This window comes from Pyxicephalus adspersus, chromosome Z (assembly GCF_032062135.1).
Source record: "Pyxicephalus adspersus chromosome Z, UCB_Pads_2.0, whole genome shotgun sequence".
In the NCBI taxonomy this organism is placed as follows: Eukaryota; Metazoa; Chordata; class Amphibia; order Anura; family Pyxicephalidae; genus Pyxicephalus; species Pyxicephalus adspersus.
The window spans coordinates 18,654,201-18,667,604 of NC_092871.1; the positions used below are offsets into that span (position 1 = coordinate 18,654,201).

The following is a 13,404-nucleotide window of genomic DNA, read 5'->3' on the forward strand; positions in this document are numbered from 1 at the left end:
TGGAGAGTACAGCTCTATGCATGGATGTACAGAATGGAGAGTACAGCTCTAAGCATGGAGGTATGCAATGGAGAGTACAGCTCTATGCATGGAGAATACAGCTCTAGGCATGAAGGTACAGAATGGAGAGTACTACTCTTTGCATGGAGGTACAGAATGGAGAGTACAGTTCTATGCATGGAGGTAGGGAATTGAGAGTACAGTTCTATGCATGGAGGTAAAGAATGGAGATTACAGCTCTAAGCATGAGAGTACGGAATGGAGAGTACAGCTCTATGCATGGAGAATACAGCTCTATGCATGGAGGTACAGAATGGAGAGTACAGCTTTAAGCATTAAGGTTCAGAATGGAGAGTTCAGCTCTGTGCATGGAGGTACAGAATAGAGAGTACAGCTCTATGTATGAAAGTACAGAATGAAGAGTACAGCTCTATGCATGGAGGTACAGAATGGAGAAAACAGCTCTAAGCATGGGGGTAGAGAATGGAGAGTACAGTGGCAATGGCATTGACTGTACTGAGAAATGGGGAAGAAGAGTGTCTTTTTTTACACCTTCTCCAGTTGGCCTGTAGCTAGCATAAAGCGAAGGGACACATGACAGGGTGAGGAGGAAAGACAGGGAAAAGAAGGGGGTTAAAAAAAAAAAAGAAAGAAAGAAAAGTGCGGGAAATTCAAATAAAATGCGTGAAAAGGAGAATTATGGATTTGATAAAATTTTGTTATGGGAGGGGAGATTAAAGTATAAATAAAGGGGTTGGGGGGGCAAGAGGGTCAGTTTTACCTGAAACAGCAAGCATCTCCCACCCTCCCTCCCTAGTAATGATATTTTATTTAGGAAAATAAAAATAAAAAAGAGAGTAACATGTTGTCTATCTGAACGGGTATTGTCATGGCAGCAGGTTGGCGTTCTTTCATAAGGTCCATGAAAGGGTTAAAAGTTTGTTGGAAAAAGGAAATAAGGGGGTGAGACAAGGCAGGATGTGGATCTCTTGGTTGAGGGTGGCCTTGCACGACACTCGGTTGTCATGGGGGCTAGGTGTTAAAGGAGGTCATCCGCTGATTGTCCCCGAGGCGGCATGATAGCAGCTGGGGGCCTGGTTAATGAGCGGAGGGAATTTTTTGTTAATTAAAAATAAAAAAAAATTTCATGGACCTGTAAGAAAGAGATAAAAATTTTAGCATGCTGCGCTGGAGAGGTTGTTTGGAATTTTTTGGAGATTAGTTTATTGGTTTTGGTTATGAAATGTTATATATATATATATATTAATATATATATATATATATATATATATATATATATATATATATATTTATATATATATGTCTTTATCGGTTATTAAATAAACGGGCTGCTATGGCCAATTCAATCCAACAAAAAGGCTGGCGTGTTTTGTTTGGGTCAAAAAGAAAAGGGGGTTGGGGGAGGAATTGGTTTGGGTTAGCAGCCCATGGATCACTCTACTCTACCCTAGTCATGTCGGTCCTTACAGCTATCAGTATGTATGGCAAAGTGCAGGGTGAATGTTGCATGCAATGCCAGAGAGTGTGGTAAAGTGCAATGCTTAAGTGCAGAGGCGTGGATTGAGCAATTTTTTTAACCATTTTTTAACTGGCAACTATTGGGCTATACTCCATAAAACAATAATGTGAGATAATAAAACATGTCCTTCATATACATTTTATATACAAACTATACAAGATGCGGAAAAATGTAGCTATATTTTTATGACTGTTTCAAACAAGATTTGCACAACTTTTACGCAGTGGGATTCAACTGGAATTGTTTGAAAAGCTTTGGTAAAAGTTGAATAAATGATATATGAAAATATTTTTAAATAGACTCTATAGAGCTCTGTATATAAAACAGGAAATCAGACATTCAATCTCCAAGGTCCATGTATTTCAATGGCAGTAACTGATTTCTACTGGGAATGTTTGAGGGAATGTCAAATTCTCTGTGTGTTTAAATAAAACCCTATAGTGTATTGTAACTTTTTCTAACATACAGATATTGTTTAAATATCAGATTAAAATTAAATTAATCTAAACCCAAGAACAACAAAAATAATATATATTGCAATTTACCAGTCTATAAATGTAGTGGCTGCAATCATTTTCCTTTTTCAGCATTTTTATATTTTTTTTTTACCTGGTGAGCTTGTCAGTAACACACTTCCCATCCTAGGGTGATAACTCTCATACCCCTTACTTTATCAATGGAGGAGCAATGTTGTCATCCTAAGGTAAGACGTCAGGTCGCCCCCGCTCAGGGTTATTCTACAATAACCCTTAGCCCCCGCTAAGGGTTATTGTAGAATGTACTGTTTGGGGTGCCTTATCAAAGAACGACCAATAGATCTTATAAACGGGAAAGGTTTTTTTACAGATTAGGATATACATACATATTATTTACAAGATAAAGGGAAGATGGTAAGGCAGGGGTGTCCAAACTTTTTGTAAAGAGGGCCAGATTTGGTGAGGTAAGGGGACTCGCTATTCAGCACATATTCAGGGTTAGTGTGGATGTGGTCTGCGCTGGTCCTGCAGAGCACACGCCCACGAGGGTAATGTGAGGGATTTGCTTTGCACGGAGCTCGGTGTCAGTGTGGCCTCAGTGCAGAGCACGGTCTTGGAATCAGAGTGGATGTGCAGGTCCCGCACAGCACATGCCCACTATAATGTAGGGTATTCCCTGTGCAAACATGGGGACTCCCGTCCTGCCGATTATGCCCGGCGAGTAGCAGGCCGATAATTGCAAGGCGATTGATCAACTCTAATGAAATATTAAATAGCTTTTTGTATGCGTGTATTTTATGTTGTTGTCAACAGTGCTGGCGGGCCACATATTATTGATTTTGTGACAGAGGATGCGCGCCAGTGGAAATCTGAACATGAGCCGCAATTGGCCCCCGGGCCGGACATTGGACATGCCTCTGGTAAGAATGTATATAGGAAAGAGATGGGAGAAAGAAGGGGGCTAGCTCTATATCTAGCACATGGACAATCTCACACACTCAAAACAACACAAGCCAGCTTTTTCTCTGCTTGAACCACTCCCACCTGCAAGTCCAGAGCAAATCATATTGTTGATCCATCTTTAGTGAAGTCCTGCTCAAGAGGTCACAAAGTTTGGGCATGTGCAGCCTCTTGGAATATGTGATGTAAGTATCCTGTCTTTCTGTCTGAAACAACTTCTTCCATTTTATCAGGGGTGTCAAACTCAAAAATACAACCCAAAATACACAGAGGGCGGAAATTAAAAACTTAGACCAAGTCACCGGCCAAACTTGAAATTTATTGAAAAAATAATTAATCTCAATAAGAGAGAAGAGCATGCACTAATATGCAGTGGATTGATCTTAATTGGATCAATCCACTGCATATTATTACTGCATGCTCTTCTCATGTGTTCTTGTTTCTTGTTATTCTTGTTTATTGAGAATAAGTGTTCTATTTTGCCAGAGAATACAATGAGAAACCAAATGAATTGCTGCATTCATTTGGTTTCACGTTGCATTCTCTGGCATAGTAAAACAATTATTATAGCAATAGCTCTATGATACATCCTGATAATAATAATCCTGATAATTCCTGATTATTAAGCTCACCTGTCAGTATAAACTCCGTGGGGTCCACGCATAGGCTGCTGTTCAATAGACATGAGTCATGCCGCTACTACAATTCCCAGCAACACTTACGTTCATAAAATGCGGGGCCAGGCAGAGAGGCCGCGGGTCTAGAGACGCGAGTGATGCCGGGCATTGTAGTAGCGGCATTGTACTCGCGTCTATAGAACAGCAGCTTATTATGAACTGTAGCTGGCCCGTTGTTTCTACAGATTGCAGTAGCAACGGGGCAACTGCAATTCATATTAGGATTTTTTTTGATTAGTTTGAAACCCCTGCTTTATATAAAAAGGATAGCCACCCTGTAATATAGGCCCTGATTCACAAATTCTGAGGCTCGGTTGCGCATTCGTATTCGCGATCCAAAATTAGAAGCCTTGGCTCAATTCACCAACTAAGTTTCAGGCGCTGGCGTATTCGAGCGGAAGTTAGTAACAGAGATGATCTCGCTACTGGAGCCCCGCATACCCGGCAGTTTTACACTGACGAGCTTGTGTTAAAAGTCACTGTTCTCCTAAAAAAACATTCTTTCTAATGGCACACATATTACCCTTAGCCCGGAAAATGTCAGACTATTAAAAAAAATAAATAAAAACCATGACAATTTTTTTCAGAAAAGGACTATCTACATAATACATTCAAATACCAATATGTGACAATGGGACAAAGGCAATGAGGGGGGTCAAGTAGGAGTTTTAGTGTGGAAACCATGCAACACATTGCTGAAGAATTGCTAAACAACAGAAACTGGCATTACAAACCAGGCACAAAAACATTGCAGCAACAGATGAAACTAACAATCATGAGGATTACAAAAACTCACATCAATGCATACCATCCAAGCAAACTTACTTACTCGCCTTAATTGGCGTATTCGAGATCTTTGCTCATCTTTGCATGAAACCGGCAGGCGAGTTCACTAGAACTCGGGCCCGACTCGGGCTAATAGAGTTTGCTGACCGGCGCGTGCATACGCGCATTTCATTGATGAATTAGGGCAATAAAGTCTATCTGACTTCAGAAGAGGGTATTCTATAATGCAAAGAGATTGCTGGAAACAATGTAACAAATAAGAGTTCAGACAAAAAGTACAGACACAGTTCACTAGATTCCCTATGGGCTCAGCAGGTATTTGATTTCACTTAACAAACAGACGTACAATACAATAATGATGATATAATCAGAAGATCAAAATGTTATCAAATAAGTAAAGTTAAAGTTTACAAGAACTTTAAAATGGGACAATAAGTCCAAATGTAAAAAAATCTAGAAAGGAAATCAGTGGTCACTTTATCCAATCTTTACCTAGTTCACATTTTTATGCTCTGGGAATCTAAAAAACATAGTAATTAACCAACAGTCCAATGATCAGTCTCTGTGTATTGGAAATTCATTAAAAATATTCCAAGCTAATAATCCGGGATATGATAAAGCATTGTGTATTACCTTACCTGTGCAGTGCAGCTGGACAAATACTTCTTTTCTTTTCATTCCTCATTTCCTCAAGTCACAAGCCCTCCCTCTAATAGGCTGCACTAACTTGTATTGCTAACAAAATGACCAGTAAAGGGAAACCTGAAAGGACTCTGATCTGTAACTTGCCAAGGTGTCTGGCTAGAGAGGCATCCAGGCATCTATTGCACATAATTCCAAAAGCAGGTAAACTTCTGGGCGGGGACATGACAACAATACACAGTCATCAGTATAAATGAGCAGCACTTCAGTTGTTAAACAGTCGTAGCTGACAGTATTGAATTGTAGCATCAGAAATATCAGAAAAAATCTCAATAAATTCTTTTTAAATTGGCCCTTTTGAAAGAATAAAACATTTTAAGCAGCAGTGCCCTGTAAATATCATGTTTACTTACTTTCCTGCAGGTGGTGAATTCAATTTTCAATGTTTGGGGCATTTTGCAGCAATCAAGCACTTCTTGGTGGGTAGGCAAAGCTTGTCCCTCAATGGACGCTGTTCTTCCTGCCATTGGTTCCATGTCAATACAGGATATTATGGTCAACAGTAAGAACTATAATGTCCATTGGATATACACCCAGAGGTGTTGGATAATAGCAGTGCCTGAGCTGTTCAAGACAGTCAAAATTGAACTCATCAACCCAACATAACTACCTGTTCAGGAGGCGTTAAGTGAAATGTCCAAGTACATGGGCAGCTACAGTCTATGCAAGGTTTCCTGGTATGTGGGTATAGCTTGTCCCTCACTGCACCTTTTGGTCTCTTTGATGGACACTGTGGTTCCTTCGACTGGCGTCTATGTCATGTTGCACCTCAAGATTGTTTATGAATATGTAAATAGATATGTATATGTATATAGAGGTATGTATATATATATATATATATATATATATATATATATATATATGATATGAATGTACATATATATGTGTATAGATATGTGTTCAGGGATAAATGTATATAATACTCTGGAGGAGATGATATTCCAATAGATAGACTGGATCTAAGCAACATAAAACAATACAGGAATGTAATGCTAGGAATGGGAAGTTTCATTAAAACCTGTTGTACCTGTAGACCACAGTGATATTGTATTCGATATTGTATGCGGCAGGAGTATTGGTAAGAGACCATACATCATTGCATGCTTGAGTATTTGCTGTTGTGCAATACTTTTTATTTGTATGTATAGAAATCCCAAAATAATAGTGTATTGGATGTACCTCTAATAAACCAGTTTAAATTAGCAGGGGAGGATACACTTGGGATCATTAACTAGGATATATTCTCAGTAGGAACTATATAAATTGTTAGTAGGAACAAGGTGTTGTTTAAGAACCCCTCACTGAAGTTTGGTTTACAAAGCTATAAGAAGTTGGATTGTGAATCTGTGAACTATTGTGTGCTGTTTTCAGTGAAACACAAGATAAGTGAATGTTAATGTTCACATATGTTGGTTAATACAGTTATTAATAAGATTGATTGGTGTCTGGACTAAAGTACAAATAGTGAGATTTTGGTTTTTGTTTTGGGACAAAAGCATCCTAAATTGAAATACTTTGAGCATGGTTCAGATAGGCATTGAGTTTTAATATTTTGTTTCATGGTCAGCAGTGGTTAAGTTTTATTACTTTGTTTAGGCGGGAAAATTTGTAGCTATAGCCCTTTTGTTCCCAGCAGGAGGTGTGATCAGTGATCAATCTCCTTTGTTATCTATTTACTGTAAATCAGGTCTTTGTTCTTTAAAAGGTGTTAGCCTAGTGTGGCATAACTTTATCTAGCATTTCTCTTTTTTGGTCTTTATTTTTATTTACATTTTGGGTTTTAGTTTAAAGTTTATTTAAGTGGTCACTTCATACTTTATTATGTGTTACTAGTTATCTAACAAGTTTTAGAATATACTAAGTTTGCAAATTCCAGGTACAGGCCTGTTGGAAATGGCATCCTTATCCAGTTTGGGAAGGTTTGTGTCAGTTTTTGAATTTTTACCCTATTGTTGTTGTCAGAATGTCTCTGACAAAAGCACACAGGTCTATTTTCTTGAGTTTATATCTGAACCATAGTCCTTTGTTTGGGATTTACTCAAAGGGGGAGGTGTGTTTACTGGAAGTTACTCAAGGGGGGGAGGATAGGTGTACCTAATATTAATATTTTCCCATGATCTGAGAAGGTCCCCTCACTTTATTCATACCTGATATTGATAATTTTTTTTGTTTCATTATCTAAGAAGATTTACCTTACATTACTCATACCTGCAATCAGAGTTACCCCACAATAAGAAAATATTACCAATATGTCATAATGAGTGTTTCAGTTCTTCACACTTTTATTGATCGTTTGAGTATTGATTATGAGCAACTTCCCAGTATAGTTCTATTATGTGCCATAGTTGTTATAGATATTGAGGTAAACGGATCAGACTTGTTTATGAGTACAGATATACTTAGACTGATGAGACCTTAGTGAATAGTGAGTAATATAAATCAGTACCATTGTACTTAGGCTACCATTGCCTGAGGCTAGCCTCCCACTGAGGACATCTTCCTGAGACACACTTTTCTGGATTTGATTCCATGTCTGATTCTGGATGAACTTGTTTTGCTTCCTTGCAATTGCTTATCAATGTGATCTCTCCCAGAGGAACAAGAGGATTGTTATATTCCAGCTCCCCTTTTATTTAGTTAAGTCCCATTAGGTAACATTGGGACTCCTTGATTGGTTAGTGGGATCCCCCAGGGAGTGCCCATTATCATATCCTTTAACTGGGAAGAGTCAGGAAGAGAGAAAGGCTGGCATCTCTTTACAAATATCCAGAAAGTGTTAGCATCAGCCTTTTGATGTAGCCAACTGTTATACACTGATCTCAACCCACCAGATTGTTACAGTATTATTAATAGCCTATTGTTGGCTAAACATTCTTGTTATACTATATTCTCAATAACATGCATGCAAAAATAAATATATTTCATTTTGTTTATTTCCATCTTCTCTTCCTATATGACTCCAACCCAAACAAGTGTGGGAAACAGGACACAAAATGATAACAAGTCACAGACTAGACTTTTTACACAAATCCACCCGTACATCCGCAATACATGATTCAGTATTCCATGTTTTTTATTCATAAATGTTTCCAAAAATGATTTTCTCCTAAGTGGCTTTCCAATGGTAGCCCCAGAAAGCTCCACTACTCTTGTTACAACACCCCAAAGCCCTGGATAGCAGCAGTACCTGGAGTTTTTAAGGACAGACAAAGTTTCACTTACAAATAACATAAAAGTAGTTACTCATAATGTTATATTACGGGTCGCTAATGGTTAAGTTTTGATCTACTGCCCACAAAATCACTTTTCATGAAATCATTACATGGAGGCTGCCATTGTTGCATCCGAATAAATAATAAATGCAACACACTACTTGTCATTTACAGGTGTAGTAACCCACTGGACGATGACAGCTGGTATTGTCTGGGGATTGGATTGGCTGAGCTATTCCATACTCATCAATAAAAAGTTATAGTACAGCTTATAAAAATAACAATCTGAGTCAAATTTCTTTGATCTGAGATGGAATTTTTTTTTATTCCAGGAATTTCCAATAAACAAACTGTTCTCATTCCAGGAACCTCCAGTAAACACACTTTTAGGTGTATCACTTTAGGACCTGTTTGGTGAGGTGTAATTAAATCAATTTATTTCCAAATATAACTGTATTATTTAAATAGGATAGTTTAGCTTGAGCATATAAAACAGAGTGTTCATTTTCTCAGGAAAATATCCTTACCTTCCTGATAGCAATTGTTTAAATACACTCCACTGTCCCCATTCCATTGTGGGTGCTGCCATCTTCTAGTCTTTAGCCATCTTGACTGGTTGGGCTGGGATGATGTACCTTCTGCGCATGTGTGCTGGAGTTCATTTGGTCTACTGGGATACCTGGCATATCCCGACATCTTGCACTGGGCTACACATGAGCAACTCAGTGTACTTGGAAAAGAAGATTGCAAAACTGGCAAGTACACATTGTTTTATTGTAGAAGAGACATTGTCTGTCCTTTCTGCAGTAAACAACTTGCCTGATCACAATTTTTCTTTGTAGAACTATGAGTTAAGTCCACTGATAGAAATAGCTAGATTCCTGTTCGACTGAAAAGGAGTGGTTGGTGGTAGTGTTCATTTTTTGGCTGGCTGTGTTTGCGGTGGATCGTGGTGCAGTTCCTGAAAGCCACAGGTCACTTCTGACCACGTGGCTGCTTTTTCTTAATTGAAATGGATTGGTGGGGAACCATCTTCTGGTTGTATCTGAAGCTGTGGATTGTGGCATGGTTTCTCAAAGCAACAAGTCACCTCTGACCATACGATTGCTTTATCTCAAATGAAAGGGAGTGGTTGGGAACCATTTTCTGGGTACTACTGGGGCTTTCGTTGCTGTGAATTGTGGCATAGTTCCTGAAAGCAACAGGTCACATCTGACCCCATGGTTGCTTTTCCTCTTCTGGAGGAAGAACCATGCCACATCTGCATTCAACTGCATGTCAAACTATGAGCATTGCCCATAAAAGCCACATAGTAGTGTAATAGGGGCACCTTGGAGCAGCCAATTGTTTGGTTTGTGACCGCAAGTCTGAAAAGGGTCTCCCATTTTTCTTAATGATGCAATGATGAGCAGGGGTGTAGTTGTAAAAATAGGGGGCACAGTACTATCCATGGCAGGCATGCATGTGCATCATTGTTATGTAAACAATACACCCCTGCCTATGTGTTACTCAAAGGGGAAGAAACTTATCCCAGAGTGATGTCATTATAACTGAACCCCTGAGCCTGCAATTCTATATGGGAGACATGGTCCCTGGCTCTGGCCAACGTGCCCCCCCTCCATCGAGTCCTTCTCCTGACCCCGGGGGGGGGGGGGGGGTAACTGGCCAGAGCCGTGGACCACCAAAGAAGTCTTTGCAAAATTAAAGTGGGCACACGTTCCCAAAAAAGTGAGGGCACGGCGTTCCAACCCGAGCCCGCCCCACTACACCCCTGATGATGGGTTACAGTAACTGGTGCAATGATTGTATACTCTTTGGAGCAAAATGTAACATCAAAACTGCATTTATTATTTATCAATATGATCACATGACTTTACTGATGGGGTTTTTGAAAATTTTGCCCTTTCTAGTATTAATCTTTATATTTTTGCCAGTCTAATTTTTCTAAATTTGCATATTCTCAAAACAATGAATACTTCCAGATAGTTTTAAGAATAGGAGGAATTAATTAAATTTTTAGAGAAAGTCCATTAGATGAAGTAAATAGAGAATATGGGTGATTTAGATAGAGATAGGTAGCTTTGAGATAAGAGTATAAATAAAATACTAAGGTCCAAGGTCCAATAAATATCTGGAAATATCTGTTAATATGCAGTTTTTCAAGGAGAGACAAAGTACATTTCAATCACAATTATTGGGTGAGCCTCCAATAATGGCATATAAAACCACCGTTAATGTTTGAATTATTTTAACCTGATAGATAGGCCTGAATTATAAAAAACTTTATTGCTCCTAAAGCTTTTTATCTGTATCAAAATTATAGTTCACATAAGACATTGGAATTGGTGTATATAATAAACTTTTATTGCATGCTGTTCCAGGTATGTGCTGCACCTTCTGCTGGATTCATGTTGTTTGCAGTATATGGGGTAGCCTCTAGATACAACAATATTTATGTGCCCATTCTCATTTTTATCCTGTTTCTTTACATATTTTACCTTTTTTCTGATTCTTTTTTACTAAATGTTTTCTCTCAGAACAATGTAGATTAGGATGGAAAATAAGGGGAGACTTGGTAGTGCCTTACAGCTGAAGAAGGCATATATTAAAGTAAGAAGGTGTGAAGAAGGTATTAAGGGGTCGCACCAACCACAGGGAGAATCTGGCCAATTTGTTAGCCAATGAACCCACCTGCATGATATTGGGATGTGAGAGGAAACCAGAGTGCTTGGAGGAAAGCCAGGCAAACACAGGGAAAACACTATGGTGGCTCAGTGGTTAGTAATCTGGCCTTTGTACTGCTAGGTCCCAGGTTCAAATCCCAGCCAGGACACTATCTGCATGGAGTGTGCTGGTTCTCTCAGTGTCTGTGTGAGTTTCCTCTGAGTACTTCAGTTTCCTCCCACATCCCAAAAACATGCAGTTATGTTAATTATTTACCCCCCAAAATTGACAGTAGGCTGTATTAATGTCATATGACAATGGTAGGGATGTGTGGGGGGGACCACTGTACACTTGTCTGGGACAAGCATGACCCTTTGTCTCCAATGAAAATCATCAGACGTGTACAAAGCTTTACATTTAGCTCAGTATCATCAATATAATCCATATAGCTAAAAAATAATGTAACACATAATAAATATGTAATAAAGAGGTAGTAAATAAAAAACAAGTAGACTCCAGACAAGAGATACAGTAGAGTGAATGGGACATAAAATGCTTTAATGACCATGGATAATATAGATATAATAAAATACATTAAAGGGAAAATAAAAAAAGATGTTTGTGTTATGAGAGACACAGGGGATATAGGGATATAGTTAAGACAAATGAGGTTAAATGTAGAATGGGATGTAATTAAAATGTTAACTGGACCACAAATCATATATCTGTATTATGTAGTGTTGTTTTTATGAATGAGGATTTGAATGTTATTTTATAAAAAAAGAGAGTTCCTGTAAAAGTAAAGGTATACAGGTTGTAGCAATTGTCCAAACCAATCCTGCTCTATGGTGAAATGCCTATAAGTTTGTATTATCAGATGCCATACTGCAAAGGTATGTATAAAATAATTTTCCCTTTCATTAAGATTGTGTTTTGTGCTTTTAATAAAAAAATGGTCCAATATTATTTATTATTTTGTATTTATTGTATATATATTGTATTTAGCGCCAACATATTAAGCATCACTTTACAAAATCCATGGAGAAGGAGACAGTTTCTGTAAGTTTTACAGAATCTTAGGAGCCTATGGAGCCTTAGGAGATATTTAATTGAAAACTATATGGCATCTTAGCACCTAGGATCACCCAAATGCTTACTGGCCTCTAAATAAAATCTGGGTAATTGGTTCTGATGAACATTTATTCTCATTTTAATTGCTTCAGTGTATGACAATGTTTTATGCTATTTAATTCTGGCAGACAGGACATCATTGTTAATGAAAAAGACATATCACACACCATCTTGTGGACAAACTGGGAATGACACCTGCTATAAAAATAATCTTAATTCTCTTTTCTTCTTCACTTGTGTTGAAACCTCATTCCTTTTTGTGGGTACAGAATCTTTACCCATCTTGAATGGCTAGGTTAGAATAATAAGACTCCTGTGCATGTGGAAAGGAGGTCATTTATTCTTGGTACCTAGGTATGCCATAACCATGCACTGAGCTGTTCATGTTCTAACCAAAGGTCCTGACTGCAGCCAATTTTTAGATTTTTGGGTTTAGTTCAAACTCAAACCAGTTCTGTTCAATCTGTACATTCAAACATGTCATGCAAGTGCCTTTCCCATTTTATTTTACACAGACTGATAAAACAAGCACTGTTGTTTAATTCATCACTATGAAAAATGATTATAAATATACTTCTTGGATCATTTGTTCTTCATGGCTGGTTTTAGGTTAGGGCAAATAGGACAAAAGCACGGCGTTCACAACTTCTGCAGGATCCCAATTTGAGGGGGATAGTTAGCTGGAATGTTGTGGCCCCCACTTCATATTTGTCCAGGGGCCCATCCTTGCACTTTTTCACGTAATGTATGCCCTAAATATTGGATGTCACCTGTTCTACATTGCAAACAGGACAATTGCCCATGACCCCTACCTTCTCCAGGGTCCCATTTTACAGAATGGCAGGGTTGAATGTAGCTGGAATGCGGTGCATTTGTGGCCCCAATTTCATGCCCAGGGTCCTATCCTTGCACTTTCTCCAGTATGTCTATATAGTGGCTTTTTCACCTGTTCTTCATTGCAAACAAGTGGCTGACACTCGTTCTTCCCGATCTTCTTTAAATATGATTGTGCTATTGTAAAATAGTTGCAAGTAATCCAATATAAACATAATATTCTATTAGGAATTCCATCGACATCAGAAAAGAAACATAGCATAATATTGCTTTAATAAAACCTATGAAAACCATACATATGTAAAACTCACATTACTGGACTATTCCTGAGGAAGTGTGGGATGGGGCATGTTTAACTTGTGTAAAATGCACGCTGGGGCTTGTTAATTATTATAATTACTACACAGTATTTATATAGCACC

At 38.3% G+C, this 13,404-nt stretch overlaps 1 protein-coding gene across 1 annotated transcript in view; it reads right to left on the minus strand.

Moving 5' to 3' along the window:
* Positions 1-5,249, minus strand: part of LOC140343930 (3-galactosyl-N-acetylglucosaminide 4-alpha-L-fucosyltransferase FUT3-like) — a 16,754-nt gene extending 11,505 nt beyond the window's left edge. Inside the window, exon 1 of the mRNA XM_072430831.1 lies at positions 5,078-5,249. Coding sequence (XP_072286932.1) covers positions 5,078-5,124 — 47 coding nt within the window. The 5' untranslated portion in view covers positions 5,125-5,249. The remainder of the gene's footprint in view (positions 1-5,077) is intronic.
* Between the last annotated feature and the right edge of the window lie 8,155 nt (positions 5,250-13,404).